The 21259-nt window shown below is 36.2% G+C and overlaps 1 protein-coding gene, 1 long non-coding RNA gene and 1 pseudogene across 2 annotated transcripts; all 3 read left to right on the top strand.

Annotated features, from left to right (window-relative positions):
• Positions 1–2123: 2123 nt before the first annotated feature.
• Positions 2124–12318, top strand: LOC113688354 (heat shock protein 83-like; annotated as a pseudogene).
• A 46-nt stretch (positions 12319–12364) lies between these two features.
• Positions 12365–13489, top strand: LOC113688490 (uncharacterized). Its single transcript, XR_011813994.1, has 3 exons — positions 12365–12515; positions 12707–12860; positions 13149–13489. It is a non-coding gene; the product is annotated as an uncharacterized lncRNA (long non-coding RNA).
• A 6789-nt stretch (positions 13490–20278) lies between these two features.
• Positions 20279–21259, top strand: LOC113688142 (late embryogenesis abundant protein EMB564). The gene is made up of 2 exons (XM_027205822.2): positions 20279–20608; positions 20769–21259. Exons 1-2 carry the CDS (start codon positions 20494–20496, stop codon positions 20930–20932), a joined length of 279 nt encoding a protein of 92 aa, XP_027061623.2. The 5' UTR covers positions 20279–20493; the 3' UTR covers positions 20933–21259.

Raw genomic sequence — 21259 nt, 5'->3', positions numbered from 1 at the left:
TTCAATTCTTTTAATTTTGATTTTTCCTCTTTTCTTTCTAGTTTCTCATTTTATTCTCAAGAAAATATCATAAGATGAAATTGTGACCTGATTAATAATCATCAATTGAAAATTGTGACATGTGGCATCATAAAAAAATCAAAATTAGTTTTTGATGTCTTTTAAATTTTCACCTAGAAATGCAATTACAAATTCAAGATAAAAATTTCCGTTGAGATGGAGTTTTCTATTGGGAAGGATGAAAGAGAGAAGAAAGACAAAAGAGAAAAAGAAATAAAAGAGTGGAAAAAAGATAAATGAAAAGTCAAAATAATGGAAGGGTAATTTTGTCCTATAGGGGGTTAAGTGAGTAAAATTAAAAGTTAGGGGATAAAGTGAGAAATGGGGTATACCTTAAGGGGATTAATTGTGATTAACCCTTAAATATATGATGAATTTGGATCTATTGGCCGAATAATTTTATGTGGACACAATCATGTTATTTAACATAATTATCCGATCTTTGTTTTAACCATTACATTGATGTTGAATAGGGAAAATATCTCCCAGCCATAAATGTGGGGGGAGCCTAGCTGCCCAGCTCCCCTCCCGCTTATATTCGATAGTCACATTTGAAATATACAGATGGACACTTGAAGAACATGCTGTCAAAAAAAGTATTGTTTCATGTAATCCATAGCAGACATGTTAGGCAATGTCATTTTTAGCCATTCGGACTTGCTTAAATCTTAAATATCCGTAATCTATGGCGTAAATTAGTCCTGTACCAAAATTTTACGTTGTAGTTTGAACCTTCTTTAGAATTTGAAGGACGGTTATTTTCTCGACATTGCACACTGCAGATGCATGTTTGATCGTAGCATTTGTCCGTATGCTTTCAATGTATTAATGCGGAATGATTTTAAGCACCTGTCGCAAGCCTGCAAGATAGGGATTGATCCATTTTCAATGGGGTTAGGAACTTGTACGGCAAGTTAAGATTTTGAATTTGGCTTCCAGTTCTTTTAACAAGCACAAAAGAAGTGTTTACATTGTGTATCACAAAATTTAACTCAATGCTCATTTTTTCTTTAATGTGCTTTTGGTTTTGCTGAACACTGGCTCATCTTTTGCTGTACAAACGAAAACTATATAATGTGTAGAGATAGTTTTCACCTTTATGAAGCGTATTTTTTGGTGTTTGTAGACCCTCAACATCTTTTGCTATAAATTTTATATACACTGACAATGTATACACTATTACTATTAGATATATGACACGTGCAAAATTTGAATTTGAAATTCAAAATTTACTCATGTGTCATCAATCAACCGTGATAGTGTATATACTGACAGTGTATATAAAATTTATTATTCTTCTTTCCCTTAATACAATAAAGGAAAAAGGCTCATGGTATATCCTGTGTTGAATCTTTTACCACCTAAAAAGAGAAAGCCTTGTTTTGACCGGTACAACTTGAATCAAGGACTTAGTTACAACTATATGATGCAGTACAAATACTAAAACAATAAATATAGACACTGATACAATGATAATAAAAATACAATAAACATTTACTTTCATTGAAATTTGTGTACAAAAATTTGTGGTGTTTTTATATATTATTGTGTGAATGTTTACGTTTATTCTTCTAATATCTATGGCTCTGTTTGGATTTGAGTGTTTTTCAAATATTGATTTTTCATATACAAATCTATAGTAACACACTCCAAAAACACTACAAAAAACACTCCTTATTATATTTCAAAAACAACTTACAAAAAATTAAAAATTAAAATAATTCTAGGAAAAATCGCCATTTTCGTCCCTAAACTTTTACACTAAAACCAATTTCGTCCTTTATGATTTTTTAAAACCAATTTAGTCCTTCGACTATTTTGAAGTCTCCAATGTAGGACCTTTGCGGCGGCGACACCATATTTTACATATTCTATACAACCAGTGATAGGTATATCTGTTATTTTAAATTAGATTCTTTAATTTAGACGGACTTTGACCATAGTTCTTCTTCTCCGATGAATTTCATTGAAAATTTCATCTGGATTTATTGGAAACTTGCACAAACTCTCTCTCACACACTTAAATCAAGAAACAAAATCCTCCTCCAAACGGGCTAGGGCTTATGGAGTTTATGGAGGCATTGCAGGCTGGAGCTGATGTTAGTATGATTGGGCAGTTTGGTGTGGGTTTCTACTCGGCCTACCTCGTTGTTGAGAAGGTTGTTGTGACGACCAAGCACAATGATGATAAACAATATGTCTAGGAATCTCAAGTAGGTGGATCCTTTACTGTGACGAGGGATGTCAGTGGAGAACCACTAGGATGAAGTTGAGAAGACAACTGAGAAAAAGAGCAAGATGATGAAGAGGAGGAAACCAAGAAGGATGAGGAAGGAGAAGTTGAAGAAGTAGATGAGGAGAAAGACAAGGATAAAAAGAAGAAGAAGAAGATAAAGGAGGTGACAAATGAATGGCAGCAAATTAACAAGCAGAAACCTATTTGGCTTCGGAAGCCTGAAGAGGTTACCAAGGAGGAGTATGCTGCCTTTTACAAGAGCCTGACAAATGATTGGGAGGATCATCTTGCTGTGAAACACTTTTCTGTTGAAGGACAGCTAGAGTTCAAAGCTATTCTGTTTGTTCCAAGGAGGGCACCCTTTGATCTCTTTGATACACGGAAGAAGTTGAACAACATCAAGCTCTATGTCAGGAGGGTGTTCATCATGGATAATTGTGAGGAACTCATTCCTGAATACCTTAGATTCATTAAAGGCGTGATGGATTCGGATGATCTCCCACTAAATATATCTCGTGAGACACTCCAACAGAACAAAATCTTGAAGGTCATCCGGAAGAATATTGTCAAGAAGTGCATTGAGATGTTCTTTGAAATTGCAGAGAACAAAGAGGATTATGCTAAGTTCTATGACACCTTCTCCAAAAATATCAAATTGGGTGTTCATGAAGACAGCCAAAACAGGGCAAAGCTTTCTGATCTTCTCAGGTATTACTCCACAAAGAGTGGGGATGAGTTGGTCAACTTGAAGGAGTATGTTACAAGGATGAAGGAAGGGCAGAAGGACATATATTATATAACCGGCGAGAGCAAGAAAGCTGTTGAGAACTCTCCATTCTTGGAAAAGCTTAAAAGGAAAGGATACAAGGTGTTTTTCATGGTCGATGCCATTGATGAATATGCTGTTGCACAGTTGAAAGAGTATGATGGTAAAAAACTTATTTCTGCAACAAAGGAAGGTTTAAAGCTCGATGAGTCTGAGGACGAGAAAGCAACAAGGAAGGAGAGGAAAAAGTCATTTGAGAATCTTTGTAAAGTAATGAAGGATATTCTTGGAGAGAGAGTTGAGAAAGTGGTGGTTTCTGACAGGGTGGTTGATTCTCCTTGCTGCTTGGTCATTGGGGAATATGGCTAGACAGCAAACATGGAAAGGATTATGAAGGCTCAAGCATTAAGGGACACCAGTATGAGCGCTTACATGTCAAGCAAGAAAACAATGGAGATCAATCCAGACAATGGAATCATTAAGGAGCTTAGGAAGAGAGTCGAGAAGATAAGAATGACAAATTAGTTAGAGACTTGGTGCTGCTACTTTATGAGACTACTTTGTTGACCTCTGGTTTCAGCCTTGATGATCCAAACCAGTTTGGTTCAAGAATCCATAGGATGTTGAGACTGGGGCTTAGCATCGAGAACTATGGTCAAAGGTCCATCTAATTTAAAAGGACAGATATACCCATCACCGGTTGTACGGAATATGTAAAATGTAGTGTCGCCGCCGTAAAAGTCCTACATTGGAGACTTCAAAATAGTCGAAAGACTAAATTGGCTAAAAAAAATCATAAAGGACGAAATTGGTTTTAGTGTAAAAGTTTAGGGACGAAAATGGTGATTTTCCCTAAATTCTATTATCTTTTCTTCTTCCTCCAATCACTACCACCTATCACCACAACCTACCACTCCCACTTCCTTTCTTTAACATCACTGTCACCTCCTCCAGTGCCACTCCCGGAAGGCCTTCTTTCTCCCCTTCTCCCTCCTCTCCCTCTCCTTCTCCTTCCTCTTCCCTCCCCTCCCCTCTCCTCCCCTTCCTCAAGACCCAGCAACAGCTTCAACTGTGACCTTCTGAGTGTGGCTAGTAACCAACCTTCCAGTCGCAACCAGATCCCGATTGCATCAGCAATCTCCGGGTGGGTCTAAAGGGGAGGAAGGAGAAAGAGAGAGAAAGAGAGGGAGAGGGGAGGGGAGAAAGAAGAAAGAGAGAGAGAAAGGAGGAGAAGAAGAAATAGGAGGGAGGCGGTGCTGGCAAGGGAAGGAGAGAGGAGAGAGCAGGGAAGAGGAGGAAGGGGGAAAGTGGTAGTGGGTGGTTGTAAGGTTTTATGCAATTTTAAAATACCCCAGTAACACACCAAAACACCATTAAAAATAGTTACAGTAAAAGTTTTTCACATACATTGTTACAATAAAATATTTCAAAAATATTTTCAAAAATAAGCCTATATTTGTTGTGCCATTTTCAATGCTGTATGGTACAATTACCATTGACAATTAAAGAGATAACTGATCTATGAAACTTCTGGCCAAAGTTAAAAAAGAAGTTTGTAATCAGAAAGCAATTATCAGTGAAATTCGAAAAGTAACGCACCACATAGAATTCCCCGAAAATGTAAAATCCAAGAAACACATAATTAGGATTGGTTAGAAGCATACTTTACCAAGTCATATCCTTAAGAAGTCAAACAGTAGACGTGTTCCACTTGGCAATGCTATTCCACTTATTTTTTTTGTCAAAACCATAACATTTCATATTGATTTAAACTTGATATTACAAGTGTATACTTACAAAATAGGCATGCTGCCCTCACTATCCTTTTGCGCTAGATCTTTTATCCAGCCTGGGAAGTTTGTTTCCTATTTTACACCATTAACTAGTTTCAAAGCAAATTTCGCTAGCCTATGACACAACTCACTATCTGTTCTATAGACAAAGGAGAAAGTGCATTGATCAAAAAACTCTCTCAGCTCTTGAATATCCTCTAGTACCACAGCAATGTTGCAGTCATTGCAGTTGTTTGCCATAATACAATCTATCACAATTTTGCAGTCTGATTGTACCTCAATCTTTCTCCAACCTGCTTCTTTGCCTAGTTGCAGAGCTATTTTGATTGCCAGGGCCTCCTCTAGTCTTGGTTCTCCTACCTTTTCCTCTATTATAGCCCAGACTTTTAGAATCTCTCCTTTCCAGTTCCTAGCTACGATACTTTTCTTATTCTGATCATTTGCTGGGATATTGCAAGATCTGTGTTTATCTTATACACACCCTCCATTGGTGGTATCCAGCTTCCATGTTGCTGATTGGGAGTTGTTTCAGCAATGCTTCTTTTGCCTTCTTGTTCCTCAGCTTCCTCAAACTCCAACCATTCTTGCTGAACTTTTTTCACAACGTTGATTTCCTCCATCCTTGAATTGTTGAAACTGAACTTGTTTATAGACGAGACCAAGTTGGCATCTACAAATAGGAATTGCAACGACTAGGTGTCCCGCCCCGTTGCCTAAACATCCTCTCGCCTCGCCTTCTCCTGTCCCACCTCCATCCTGCCCCATTTTTCCTATGGGTGCTCGCAGAAAAAAAGTTTATAATAAATAAGAAATATATAATTAATAAAAATATAATCAATAATTTAGTATAAATATATTAATATAGCTAATCAATAATTTACATTAATATAAATATATAATTATTAGTATAAATAATAATATTAAATATGTTATATATGTAATTATAATAAAAATATTATGGCTGGGGACGGGGTAGGGGATATGACGGGATCCCCTACCCCATTTTTTTAACGGAAGGTAAAAATTACCCCCGTCATCCCCATCCCTCTCTCAGGGGAAATTCAATGGCAATTTCGTTCTTTTGAATGGTTGGAACTTGGAACCTTCGTCTTGGTCATCGCCTTAAGAAAGTCTGCCACTTGGTAGATTGGTCTCAGCTCTCTCTCTCTCATCATAATAATACGTGGTGTTTCCACATACCCTTTTGTTGTGTTGTTTGCTTACTTGTTAAGTCTGCCATCTTACACGTCTTATTTTGACTACTTCACCACCCACCTTCCTTCTTCCTGTCTTCTCCTTCTCCTTCCTTCCCCTTAAGTCTCTCCCTCCCCCCCTCTCCTATGCAGTTAAACCTGTCAATTGGACCTAATGAGTCAAGCTTTCATAAGTTCGAGTTCACATCATTTAATTTGTAATATCTTCGGGCTATGGATTATGGGTTTCGAGTTAATAAATATGAATCTCATACTCAACTCATATAATATTCAGGTTGTGAGCCTTATTCGGGTTTAGCCCAAATTCACTTATAACTCCTTAATTTTCTTAATATAATTAATATAACTATTAAGTTGTAAAACTAATTTAACATTTACAAGATTACAACATTAAAACTAAACATGAACAAGTAATAGTTTTTAAATAGTATAATTTAAGGAATAATTTCAAAAACCTCCCTTGAAATTTCTAACAATTTCAATGAGATCCCTTGAGATTTTAGAAATTACACTTACCGCCCTTGCCCAATTAAAATGACAAAATGTCATGCCATCGTTCCCCTTGTCGCGCCATCTGCCGTCTCTGTCGAATGCCGATTCAATAGCCATCGTTCTCCTACCTGCCCGCGGCCATTGGCCGGCCGTTTCAAGCCGTCTCCGTCTGGTCCTCTTAAACTGCTACCACAGATCCTTTTTCTCTTGGTATGCCCACATCAAAATTGGTCAAGACAAAGGCACCCACTAAATCTAAGAACACCAAATGAATGGTCAGTTGGCCAATATCGAGTTTCACATGTCCAAGTTGACACAAAATTTGGTGGCATATTTTCATCATGTGGATACTTTTCTCAAATCAATTGGAAAAGGATCTACAAAAATGTTTAAAAATTTCACAACGAATTACCATTTTTGAAATTTATGACTTTTAATTGAGTTAAGTTTCATAAGTGGGTTTGGATTCAAAAGGAGTTTGCACTTTTAGAAGAAGCCCTTACACTAGCTTTATTTTGTTTAGACTATTTCGATTAGGTATTAAGCACTACATTATGGATTTGAATCGCTCTAGTCAATCTTGGCTGTTCCTTCATATCACTCTACTCTTTTCTGTGTATGGTTCGAAATTCTTTCTCCTTCCAAATGAGATAACTCACTGACTAGTGGAGTGGGGATCAAAATATGTCAAGGAAAATAGAATCAAAGACATATAAAAATTGCGCAAGGCTGATTCCAATGCAATTCGGTTGAATTTCTCTTGAACGGCACAGGCCCACAGATGATTCCTTGGTAAACAAAATAGTGATATGAGAGAAGTGAAAAAATATTTAAAAAGGAAAAATAAAAAAGGTCGTGAAAAAGAAAAAAAATAAGGGAGTGAATAAACAAAAAAAAAACAAAATAAAATTGTATGGATACTTTTGTCTTAAAATATCATAGGAAGGCAACATACTTATTTAATGAGTTCCCGGAGAGCCAAAGTGTAACTAAGGGTAAAGTTCAGGGAGTGTGGTGCATTTAACCCTTAAAGTTTTTAACTAGCATATTTGGGGGAGAAAAGGTGAACATAATTTTTCTAATTAACCCATATACTATCCTTTCCATTTTAGTAATTGGTGCAATTTGTACAAATTAAGGACCAATTTAAGCTGTCAAGCCACATGGTAGCCAGTTGCCTGGACGGAGCTTTCCTGGTCATGGCTTGTGATACTATCACATGAATAAAGTCTTCCTTTAGGCATAAGTCCATGGAGAATCTTCAACTTCATCCCACTTTCGAGTCTATTTTGTTCTTAGATGTTTTTTTCTATTTCTTTAATGTAGAATTGACCACGCGGTTTCACAACAGGAAACTGGAACCCATTTTTGAGCTTTCAAATCATTTGTCTACAATTAAACATATGATATCCCCTCTTTTATTTAATTAATTTTTTTTCAACTTTCGGCTAATATAAAATAGCTTTAGCTAGATCACTCTTTTTCTTTCAATGCGGTTTAGTGTTTTTTTGCCTCTTAAAAAGTAGAATATGAGATGGTTGTAGTTTATTTCTTAGCTGAGGAAGTAGAAAAATGGCCAATCAGCTTGTCTAGTGTACCAACAATTGGTCAAATCCAAGTAAAAGAAAAAGGTTGAAGCTACAATTCTTCTAGCAGAACAGCTAAGTTATTTCTTATTATTCTCGTTGAAATATCATATTCTTCTTTGGATTAATTTTATATACACTATCAGTATATACACTATCACCATTAGATATATGACATATGTGCAAAATTTGAATTTGAAATTCAAACTTTGCTTATGCGTCATCCATCCAACCGTGATAGTGTATAAAATGACAGTTCATATAAAATTTACTCTTCTTCTTTCCTTTAATACGATAAAGGGAAAAGGCTCATGGTATATCCCGTGTTGAATCTTTTACCACCTAAAAAGAGAAAATCTTGTTTTGACCGGTACAACTTGAATCAAGGACTTAATTACAACTATATGATGTTGTATAAGTACTAAAACAATAAATATAGACACTGATACAATGGTAATAAAAATACAATAAACTTTTACTCTCATTGAAATTTGTGTTCAAAAATTTGTTGTGTTTTTATATATTATTGTGTGAATGTCTACATTTATTCTTCTAATATCTTGTGCTATTGTCTATGCTATATGGTACAATTACCATTGACAATTATAGTAAGAACTGATCTGTGAAACTTCTGGCCAAAGTTAAAAAAGAAGTTTGTAGTCAGAAAGTAATTATAAGTGAAAATTTAAATGTAACGCACCACATAGGATTCCCTGAAAATGTAAAATCTAAGAAATACATAATTAGGATTGGTTAGAAGCATACTTTACTAAGTCATACCCTTAAGAAGTCAAACAATGGACGTGTTCCAACTGGCAATGCTATTCCATTCTTTTTTTTGTCAAAACGATAACATTTCATATTGATTTAAACTTGATATTACAAGTATATACTTACAAAAGGGGCATGCTGCCCTCACTATCCTTTTGCGCTAGATCTTTTATCCAACCTGGGAAGTTTGTTTCCCATTTTACATCATTAACTAGTTTCAAAGCAAATTTCGCTAGCCTATGACACAACTCATTGCCTATTCTATAGACAAAGGAGAAAGTGCATCGATCAAAAAACTCCCTCAGCCCTTGAATATCCTCCAGTACCACAGCAATGTTGTAGTCATTGCAGTTGTTTGCTGTGATACAATCTATCACACTTTTGCAGTCTGATTGTACCTCAAACTTCCTCCAGCCTATTTCTTTGCCTAGTTGCAGAGCTATTCTGATTGTCCGGGCCTCTTCTAGTCTTGTTCTCCTATCTTTTCCTCTATTATTGCCCAGACTTTCAGAATCTCCCCTTTCCAGTTCCTAGAAATGATACCTTTTCCTGTTCTGATCATTTGCGAGAATATTGCAGCATCTGTGTTTATCTTATACATACCCTCCATTGGTGGTATCCGGCTTCTATTTTGCTGATTAGGAGTTGTTTCAGTAATGCTTCTTCTGCCTTCTTGTTCCTCAGCTTCCTTGAACTCCATCCATTCTTGCTGAGCTTTTTTCACAACGTTGATTTCCTCCATCTTTGAATTGTTGAAACTGAACTTGTTTATAGACGAGACCAAGTTGGCATCTACAAATAGGAATTGCAACGACTGGGTGCCCCGCTCCGTTGCCTAAACATCCTCTCGCCCCCGTTTCTCCTATCCCACCTCCATCCCGCCCTATTTTTCCTGTGGGTGCCGGCAGAAAAAAAGTTTATAGTAAATAAGAAATATATAATTAATAAAAATATAGTCAATAATTTAGTATAAATATATTAATATAGCTAATCAATAATTTACTTTAATATAAATATATAATTATTAGTATAAATAATAATATTAAATATGTTATATATGTAATTATAATATATATATTATGGCTGGGGACGGGGTATGACGGGATCCCTAACCCCATTTTTTTTTAACGGAAGGTAAAAATTATCCCTGTCACCCCCCATCCCTTTCTTAGGGGAAATTCGATGGCAATTTCATTCTTTTAAATAGTTGGAACTTGGAACCTTCGTCTTGGTCGTCACCTTAAGAAAGTCTGCAACTTGGTAGATTGGTAGCTTGGTCGTCGCCTTAGTCTTGGTCGTCGCCTTTTGTTATGTTGTTTGCTTACTTGTTAAGTCCGCCATCTTAAGCATCTTATTTTGACTACTCCACCACCCACCTTCTTTTTTCCTGCCCTCTCCTTCTCCTTCTCCTTCTCCTTCCTTCCCCTTAAGTCTTCCCCCCCTCCCCTATGCAGTTAGACCTGTCAATCGGACCTAATGAGTCAAGCTTTCATAAGTTCGAGTTCACATCATTTAATTTGTAACATTTTCGGGCTTTGGGTTATGGATTTCGAGTTAATAAATATGAATCTCATACTCAACTCATATAATATTCAGGTTGTGAGCCTTATTCGGGTTTAGCTCAAACTCACTTATTACTCCTTAATTTTTTTAATATAATTAATATAACTATTAAGTTATAAAACTAATTTAACATTTACAAGATTACAACATTAAAACTAAACATGAACAAGTAATAGTTTTTAAATAGTATATAAACCAAAAATTTTTCAACAATATTTATATCTAATTTGTTCAAAATACATGAAAAATAATAATAAAGCATGTGGCCATAAGGCAATACATTTTCAAAGGTTGGAATTTCTTTATAACCTTGTGATTTGAATCCAAACATGTTTGATGATTTGTGTTTCTAGACCAAAAAGAAATCAACCAATATTACACCAACACAAAAATTTACTCAACCAATAAGAAATGTTAGATATTCAGTTATGCATTACTAATACTGACTCTCAAGAAAGTTAGTAGAAGAGTTTTCAGATGTATTTTTGTGTTTTGTAATTTGTATTTATTTAGTATTTAGTAATAATATATTTGGATATATAATTATACATAATATCAAAATATAAATATTACATATATAGGTAATTAAAGGGCCGGCCTATATCGGGTTTGAATCTAATGAGACCCAAACTCGACTCATATTTAATTCGAACCTAATTTTTAGGTTCAAACTCAAACCGGCTCACTAAAAAGTCGGGCTCATTGGGCTTTTTCTCCGGCCAAACGCCGAACGAGCCAAGCTCGGGCTGGCCCGAGAAAACCATCAAAAATCGGTTAAACCAGTGATCTGATTCGATTGGTTAACCCGGTTCTCAACCTTTTCTTTCGTTTTTTCCCCAAACATAATTTGAGTTATCTAAACTGCAACACTTTCATTTATTAATAGGAATAAGAAAACGTCACCCATTTAGGGTCCGTTTGTTTCGGGTGAAAATGTTTTCCAGGAAAATATTTTCCTAATTTCCCGTGTTTGGTTGCACAAAAGTTACTGAAAACATTTTCTTATGTAAAATATTTTCACTCATCTTATGGAAAACAACTTCCCTTCCAAACTTACTGAAGTTGTTTTCCGAAATACATGCATCCCGCCTGTAGTATGTTCCAAACTTACTGAAAACATCTTGTAATATGTTCTTTTTTTTTTTTAGTGTAAACAGGAGGACTTGAACCCAAAACCTCTTCCTTACACTCCCTCCCCGTACTATCCAATCCAACCCAACCCTCCCCCTAGTATATTCAAAAAAAAAAAAAAAAAAACCTTATCCTGCTCATCCTATGCTAGTAATTAATTATGTATAATAGGAACATTCTTTTCTAGAGAAACTTTCAGCAGTGAGAGTGCAAGATATATGTCACTATAAGCATTGCATGTGATTGATATTTGACACTAAATAGCCAGCAATTTGTTTATTGCTTAAGGAGATATTTTTTATTCATATATATACATTTCTCCAAGATTTTTTAAAGTTAAACAATGAGATAAATTTTCTTATTTTGCATGAGAAGAAGTATGTAGTTATAATGTGTAGAAAGTAAAGATAGAGATAAAAGTGAAAATATTTCAAAAGTTAAACAAACACCAGAAAAATGAAGTAAGAAAATATTTTCAATAAACTAACCAAACACCTGAAAATGATGAAAAGGAAATGATTTTCATGGAAAATTACTTCCATGAAAAATATTTTCCCAAGAAAAACATTTTACTTCCAACTAAACAGACCCTTAGTGAAAATATTAAAATCACTCGCTTTCCTAAATGATCTCAAAATCAAGATGTTTTCATCCCTATGATTGAGGGGAATCCGATGAATTACCACCGATCCAAACGGGTGCATAAGCATATGCTGGGGAAATATTTCCAGAAAAGTCTGGATATAGGAATGCAGACCAATCTTATATATAAATGAGTATTGTATCTTCTATTGTCTTGCCCATCAAACTTCACTTCAAGTTAACTAATTCCATCCCTATTCCATTCAACAGCATCTATCCATCCATCCATCATGAGCAACTACAACCAAAAACAGGCTCCAGGTACTTTTGCGCTTCATCCATCATCATCATATACACATACTATTTGTAAAAAGATCAATCACTATTTCTCGAACACTTTTTTTTTCTTGGGTTTATCTCGTTTCTAGCTGCAAGTTTTGGTCTGTTTGATGATTCTTACTACTACTATTAGTTGTTTATGTGAATGCGATATTTGTTTTGGTTGCATGCAGTGGCATATCCCTACCCAGCAGCACAGGCACAACCACAACCCCCTGCATACTTAATTCCCCCACCGCCTGCCGGATATCCCGTCAGAGATGCAGCTCAAGCCTCCAATTCCGCTCCGGCACCCGGCAAAACTACGTCCAAAGACGACGGCGGCAGGTCAGTCTTCTCCTCATCCCTCTTTTTTTTTTTTTGACTATTGCCTCTCTGAGTTTGACTTTTTCTGCGGGTGCTATGTAGTAGTCACGGGATTCTTTAGACTTTGATCTAAACAAAAGGAAATAAGGGAAAAAAAAAGAGTGACAAAAAAGAACTCGTTAACTAGAAAAGTAAAAGGTTAGTAGTAAAATTAAGTGCGTGTGTGTGTGTAATAGTAAATGATATTGATTGATAATTGATGGTTGGGGTATTAATTGAAACATATATTGTGAACGGATGTTGGTGCAGCTGTGCGTGCTGCTGTTGCTGTTTCGGTTGACGACCCAAAACCGCAGAGACGACACCACCATTTCTTCTTCCGCTCGTGCCATTTCTTGTGCAGTAGCATCTTTCTTTGTTTGTTTCTAGTTCATGGCTTGGACTTCCTTTACGTTCAACTTAATTGTGTGACTAGGTACTAAAATTCGTATGTTGATGTGGGATTTTTCAGTAGTAGCATTACATCTTCTCCTAGTCCTACTCCTGGATTAATCTCATCTCATGAGGATTGATCTTATTGGTATTGTTATTGTATGGGTTGGACGTGCACCATTGTCAGATTGATGAGTAAGAATCCCATGAAACTAGTACTCGATGGTCTTCTCTGTTAATTGTTATTATTATTGTCAGGCCGATCTTTTACTATTTTTTCTTTCGCCCGCATATGCTACCCGCATAAACAAACAAAAGGGCAAATTATATTTTACCCTCCTGTAGTTTAGTGTTTTTTTTACATAACTTTTCCTATGGTTTCAAAAACTATACATAACCCCCTCATGATTTGGATTAAAGTGTCAAAGTAACGAAAATAATCATTCGTAACGGAACTTTTAAAAATGTCAAAATTACCCTTATAAATACATAACACACTAACCCCGTATAATTTTTATGTTTTACCATATAACCCTCTTATGATTTAATATTTTACCATATAACCCCTTTATAGTTTTCAAAATATACACATAACCTCCCTTGGTTAATAAATAATTTTCAACTTTACATAAGGGTATTTTTGACATTTTGGATGACTCCGTTACGAATGATCATTCCCGTCACTTTGACACTTTAATTCAAATCATGAGAGGGTTATGTATAGTTTTTGAAACCATAAGGGGGTTATGTAAAAAACACTAAATTACAGGGGGGTAAAGTGGAATTTGCCCTAAACAAAAATACAAGGATTGGGACTACATTCTCGATCAACACCACCATGAACGTTGCCAATTGGAAGTGGCACAAAACATTTTTGGTTTTCATCGTGTGTTATTTTAACGAAATGCCCAGCTAAAAAAATCAGTCAACTTTTCGACCTTTGTTGTCCATCCGGTGGAGGTTTATCCAAGCCCCGTGTGATACTCTCTTGCTACTAACAAACAACACAATAATGTCATGCCATCGTTCTCCTTGTCGCGCCAGCTGACGTGTTTGTCGAATGCCGATTTAGCAGCCATCATTCTCCTGCTTGCCCGCGGCCATCGCGAGTTTCGCCGGCCGTCTTCGTGTGGTCCTCTTAAACCGCTGCCACGGATGGTATACCCACATCGAAACTGGCCAGGACAAAGGCACCCACTAAATCTAAGAACACCAAACAGATGGTCGGTTGGCTGATATCGAGTTTCACATGTCCAAGTTAACACAAAATTGGTGGCGTATTTTGATCATGTGGGTACTTTTCTCAAATCAATTGGAAAAGGATCTACAAAAATGTTTAAAAATTTCACAACGAATTACCTTTTTTGAAATTTATAACTTTTAATTGAGTTAAGTTTCATAAGTGGGTTTCGGTTCAAAAGGAGTTGGCACTTTTAGAAGAAGCCCTTACACTAGCTTTTATTATTATTTTTTTTTAGACAATTTCGATTAGGTTTTCGATTAATTACTACATTATGGATTTGAATCAGTCTAGTCAATCTTGGCTGTTCCTTCATATCATAAAATTGCATTGAACATTTCAGCGACAACTTTTGGAGTCTATTTTTTTTTTTTTTGGTTAAAATTTAAAAATTGTAGCAACGCAAGCAGCTAAAAGAAACGCTTGGACTTCAACAATTGTCCCAACACTGAACACGGTTTACATCAATAGAAGTGGGACATAATTTAGTTGTTTTACACGTCTTATCAAGCAGCCTAGACTTTTGAAGTTCAATTGGCCGATATAAGATTGAAAGACGAACTAAATAATTACCCAGTGCTCAAATTCATCTCGATTTGATAAAAGTTCGTTTAAATTTTAATCGTCTGTTAATCAAATACAAATTGTTAATCAAACTAAATTTGAATAACAATTTGTATTTGATAATTTTTCAAGTTCAATCCAAACTCGACTTAATCAGCATATATGTAAAACATACATGTAAAAATTCAAGGTATTAGAGCTCGAATCAAGTTATGCTCGATTAAAATATGAGTGAAATTTAAATATAAAAAGTTCTAGTAATTTGAGCTCGACTACAGTTTGGAGCTCGACTCAAATTCAACTCGATAAAAAGCTCGTTCGAACTCGATTGGAAAAGTAAGCAAGTCGAACTTAAAGAAAATTTAAAATCATCAAAAATAATCAAATAAATTTGAACACTAGAAGTATTCGGTTTGTTTAAAGGGATTCCTTAGTTAGTGGGATGTTGAGGGTGTTTCGGTTTCTAGATTAGTGTGTCTTTTAAGGGCCTCTGAACCCTCCTATTGTACAAAAAAAACAAAAACAGATTGAAGCACAAACGACCCCAGCTAAAGAAAAATCTATATGCAGACTGGTGGACAGATATATTAAGTTGGTCCAAGTGTCAGTTTGGAAATGGTTAAAAGAATAAAAATTTAGGGGGTTGAACTAAAACTATTCTGTGATCTTTTTGGTAAGGAATGACTCAGCCAAATAGATGGCAATTGAGTAAGCGGTCAAATTGATGATATATTTTTTTGCGTGTTGTTTTCTCTTCTGGAAAGAAAATCAATTTGAGATAGTGTGGGAATTAAAAGTCGATCTCCAATTAGTTTTAGGAATCGTATCAAAATGGATATGCTTAATTAGAGGGACTAATAAACAAAGTTATAATTTTTTATTTTTTTTTTTTGTCGACACAGGGGTATCCGGATCAATCCTTACGGGGCCCGACTAATTCCCTGCGGTCCGGGAGAAGAGGCCTCACTCCACACCGAACACGACCAAATGGCCAGTGGCAAGTTAAATGTCACCCAAGTGGTGGGAATGTAGAAGAGAATGGACGACACTGGACAATGACCGTGTCAAATGGGAAGCAAATATGAACCGTGTCAAATGGGAAGCAAACATGAACCGTGTCAAATGGGGCAATCAGAAACCATGACCAATGAATAATCAATTCTGCTTAGACTTTTATTATGACACAAGATCGCATATGTGGTGTTTTTTTTTTTTTTTTACTATTGTTTTTAGGTGAAATTGCATTGTTTTTTTTTTTAGGGGGGGGGGGGGGGGGGGGGGGGAAGGGGTGTATGTAATAAATAGAAGGGCAAAAATGGAGGCGGGCGGGATCTCTACATGGGATCTTATTCTTATCTTTGTTATTATTATTGGTGGGGTGTATTTGATGACGAGAGATAACGAGGAAATTGTTGAAACTTGGAAGGAAGGAAGAAAAGGGAGGGAACCGGGCGGAAAAATATCAAGTGTGGAAAGGGAGGGTTCACCTAATTTATTAAGGACCAGCAGCCCCACGTTTTTTATCATAAAATAAAACCTTCCTTCCTTCCTTCCTGGATAATGTCATTGCTTCTGGATATAATACATTGACGCGGTGTTGGCGCCGACCCTTTTCCCTTTGTTGCGTTGTTTGCTTGCTTGTTAAGTCCGTCATCTTATTTTAACTACTCCACCTTCCTTCTTCCACCTGCTTTCTCCCCTCGCCTATGTCCTAAACATTGATTACTATATATATATATAGAAATCTACTCCTCCATCCAATCCAATCTTGTATTGTATCTTCTATATATTGTCCCATCTCATATTCTCCTCCATTCAAATTAACTGATTCCATCCCTATTCCATTCAACACCATCATGAGCAGCTACAACCAAAACCAGGCTCCAGGTACGTTCCGTTTGCGCTTCATCCATCATAGTTTTGGTCTGTTTGATGATTCTTACTACTGCTACCACTACTATTAGTTGTTTATGTGAATGCGATATTTGATTTGGTTGCATGCAGTGGCATATCCCTACCCAGGAGCACAAGCACAGCCACAACCCCCTGCTTACACCCCTCCAGCACCGCCTGCCGGATATCCCGTCAGAGACGCGGCTCAAGTCTCCGATTCCGCTCCGGCACCCGGCAAAACTACGCCCAGACACGATGGCTTCTGGAAGGGCTGGTCAGTCTTCTTTTTTTCAGACCATTACCCCTCTTATATATCTAGTTTGACTTTTTTCTGCGGGTGCCGTGTAGTAGTAGTAGTAGTCACGGGATTCTTTAGACTTTGATCTAAACAAAAAGGAACCTTAATCTCTTTTTTAGGGTAGAGGAGGGGGAAAAAAAAACTGGATTGGATTTTGACTACAAGAATTGAGGAATCAAAGGAAAAATCCTACTACCTTAGACTTTCTTGATTTCTTAATTTCAGATACATTTGTGCAAGTTTTTTTTATACTTACTTTAGTTGAAACTCCAGAATTGTTTAGTGGTCGGTTGTATAAAATTAAATTTAAATTGACCGGTTTGAAGAACATAATATTGGCACATGTATGTGTTTTCTCCCCCCTCAATTGGCACCGTACCTTAGTTTTGCTTACAATGGCTAATGATGCTAAACCTTACATGTAATCTACTTTAATTAGTCACTCAATTTATTTTAAGTTTCTGCAATTAGTTAGGGTATAAAAGTAAAATCATACAATTTATTGTTAGTAATAAGTCCAATTTCCTCGTTGGGGAGGTTAATTAGTGCAATTTTAGAAATTATAGTGCAATTTTATCCCTACTTTTTTTTATTCTTGTATGCTATCTATTTAATAGGCTAAAAGAATGCGAGCTTAAATGATATTTTGATTGATTGATAATTGAATATGGTTGGGGCATTAATTGAAGCATATGTATATTAATTATTGTGAACGGATGTTGGTGGTGGTGCAGCTGTGCGGCCTTGTGTTGCTGTTGTGTGTTGGACGCCTGCTTTTGACGGACGACCACCGACACACAGATGATGACGACGACACCATTTTCTTCTTCCGCGCGTGGCATCTTTCATTCTTTCTTTGTTCGTTTCTAGTTCATGGCTTGGACTTCCTGTTACGTTCAACTTAGTTGTGTGACTATATAGGTACTAAAAATTCGTATGTTGAATTGTTGATGTGGGATTTTTCAGCAGTAGCGTTACATCTTCTCCTAGTCCTACTCCTGGATTAATCTCATCTCATGATCATCAATCCTATTATTTTACAGTTGGAATCCTTGGCATAAATATAAAAGTGATACTGAATTGTCACCGGAAAAGTGACACTAAGGATCCCGTGTGTTTATTTTATGAGTTGGATGTGCACCATTGTCAGATTGATGAATAAGAATCCCCCAATTATTATTTATTATTATTATTATTATTTTCAGGCAAATCTTTTTTATTTTTCTTTTTCCGGCCGGCATATGCTACCTGCATAAACAAAAATACGCAAGGAATTTTGGTTCTCATTCGCGTGTTTTCTTAACGAACGAATTAATGCTCAGCCAAAAATTAAATTGGACCTTGATTTAAATTACCAATTCCATTTAATTAAGACATACAATTTAATTTGTTCTCCAGACTAATTAAAATTCTAAAATGGGTTAATCACAATTTATTCCCTCAACGTATATCTCAATTATCAACGTATATCTATTATGTTGATTTTTTCCCCTCTTTTCTTTTTGTCAAACTTGTTTTCCTTTTTTTTTTTTTTCAAATTCTTTTTCTTGAGCATCAAAAAAAATTCCCCTATGCATTAGTTTCCTTTTCTAAAATTTTTGTAAAGAATCAAATTTTAATTGAATTTATGTTCTATTATTATTTTTTAGCATATAGTGATTCTACATTAATTCATATTTCGTTTATTTGTCATAATTCATCCAAACTAAATTTAGGATGTTCAATCTCTACCTACATGAAGAATACACACACACACACACATACATATATATATGTATGTATGTGTTGAGAAAAGAGAAAGAAAGGAAAAATAAAATAAAAACTTACAATAACAAAGGGTTAGTTTTGTCACTAAGGGAGTTGAGTGAGAAAAAACCAAATTTAGAGGGTAAACTATATATAAATCTTGCCTATATTTAGAAGGAAGCTTTTGTGATTAATCCTCCTACAAAATTGATGTTAACACGTTCATGGCCAAGAACAATTGTCCCCACCCCTTAGTCCTTGCCGTCAGTGGCTAAGACCTTTTCGTTTGAGCTCTAAGCAGCTCTTCTACTCTTAACTATCATAGGCGATTGGAGTAAACATTTTATGCCATTTTTTTAACTTTCAGTTTTGCCCCTAAAATATTTAATTTTTACCCTGATAGTATAATCACATTTGTTAATATAATCTCTCATAACTCCTTCGTGTTTGGATTGTAAGTTATTTGAGATATTTTTACTGTAGTACTTTTTGTGATGTGATGTATGTGAGATAAAAAGGTAATTGGGAAGATAAAAAGGTGTATTGGAAATTATAATGGCGATGTAAGCAAATATATTTGGGCAAATAACTTACAATCCAAACATTGTAACTACCAAATCAACTACAATTGTATTAAAGAAAAAATACTAATAAAAATTGTATTTTTTCATGAATAATTTATCTATTTTGTAAAAATAAAATTAATATATTCATAAAAATTAATAATCATTTCTGAAACAAATAAGGCAACAGCAAGTTATTTGAGAGTAATCAAATCAACGTTGCCGCCCCTCCAAATCGTCCGGCTTACATCTTAATGAAAGACCGTAAGACTTGCAATTAATCTCCAAATATATGCTATTGATTGATCTTTTCATTATACCTGTTTGTCATTTTGCTTCTTCTTTCGTGTAATTAATGTTCTTAGTTTTTTTTTTTTAGTTGCCTGCCACGGTATCCAGGGATTTGTCCTGACTAATCCGTTGGACGATCCGGGTCACACACCTGACTGTGGTGGGTGAGTCTCCCAACAAGGATCTAATCAGATTCTTATATCTACTAACCCTTTATACATAATTTCTTCAAACTCCCCTCCTTTTAAATTAAATTGTGGAAATGTTGTTGCCATAAAAAAAAAAAAAAAAAGAGTTGTAAGTAGCACACGTGTGGAGCGGTGGAGAAAGGAGACTGCTATAGCCTCGTGTCACTCTTTAACCATCCCTCTCCTTTGGTGTAAACCTCCGTTGTCTGGGATTCAGCCCCGTCAGCCAACCACGCGTCCCTCAACGAGCTTGCTCATCACCGGAATTTATTCCTGCCCCTGTGCTATAAATCTGGACCCGACAGGAGTGCAAATTACACTGGGGTCCCGGTGGTTATCAGTTGTTGAAAGAAAAGTGCATCCAGTTTCTGTTTCGGCCGGTTTAGACTCTAAAGGAGAGACAGAGAAATTAGCTGATTGGGAGATAATATATAGAATCATGTCTTCGGAGCAAGGCAGAGCTGAGCTGGACAGGAAGGCTAGGGAAGGAGAGGTTGTAGTCCCCGGTGGTACCGGAGGCAAAAGTCTAGAGGCTCAAGAGCACCTTGCAGAAGGTACGTGCCTATCCCTGTGCCAGCACCATTAATTAAGTGCGCACACACGCACACACACACGCTAGTTCAGTTCAGTTTGTGTTTCCTTTTTTGTATTTCTTCTTCGATCACGTTGTGCTGTGTTTGATATATATATATATACACATGAACTTTGGAATAGGGAGGAGCCGAGGAGGACAAGCGAGGAGGGAGCAGTTAGGGACAGAAGGGTACCAGGAGATGGGGAAGAAGGGTGGGCTGAGCGCCACTGACAAGTCCGGGGGAGAGCGTGCGGCGGAAGAAGGAACCCCCATTGACGAGTCCAAGTTCAGAACCACCGGATGAGGATTGATATATCATATATCCATCCATCAGTATTCAGTAGTGGTGGTGCTTTTGAGTCTCTGATGACTTTGTAGTAACATAGCACGGGTATATATATGTGTGTGTGTGTGTGTGTGTGCATGTAAAATACTAATAGTTAGAGGTCTGACAGACTAAGCTGGCTTATAAGCTTATACTAGTACTGCTTTAATAGGAAGGAATGGTTTTGGTTTAAGTTAAATCTTAGGTTTGAAATCCATCTTCGGATGTGTTGTTGCATGGACATGCAGTTGCCTATGTAAGTCTTACTTTTCTCGTCGTCAATAATCATATATATTTCCTAGTTCA

Source organism: Coffea arabica, chromosome 5e (genome assembly GCF_036785885.1).
Source record: "Coffea arabica cultivar ET-39 chromosome 5e, Coffea Arabica ET-39 HiFi, whole genome shotgun sequence".
NCBI classification, from domain to species: domain Eukaryota; kingdom Viridiplantae; phylum Streptophyta; class Magnoliopsida; order Gentianales; family Rubiaceae; genus Coffea; species Coffea arabica.
The sequence above is the reverse complement of the archived record's forward strand: the minus strand, read 5'-3'. Positions and strand labels throughout refer to the sequence as shown.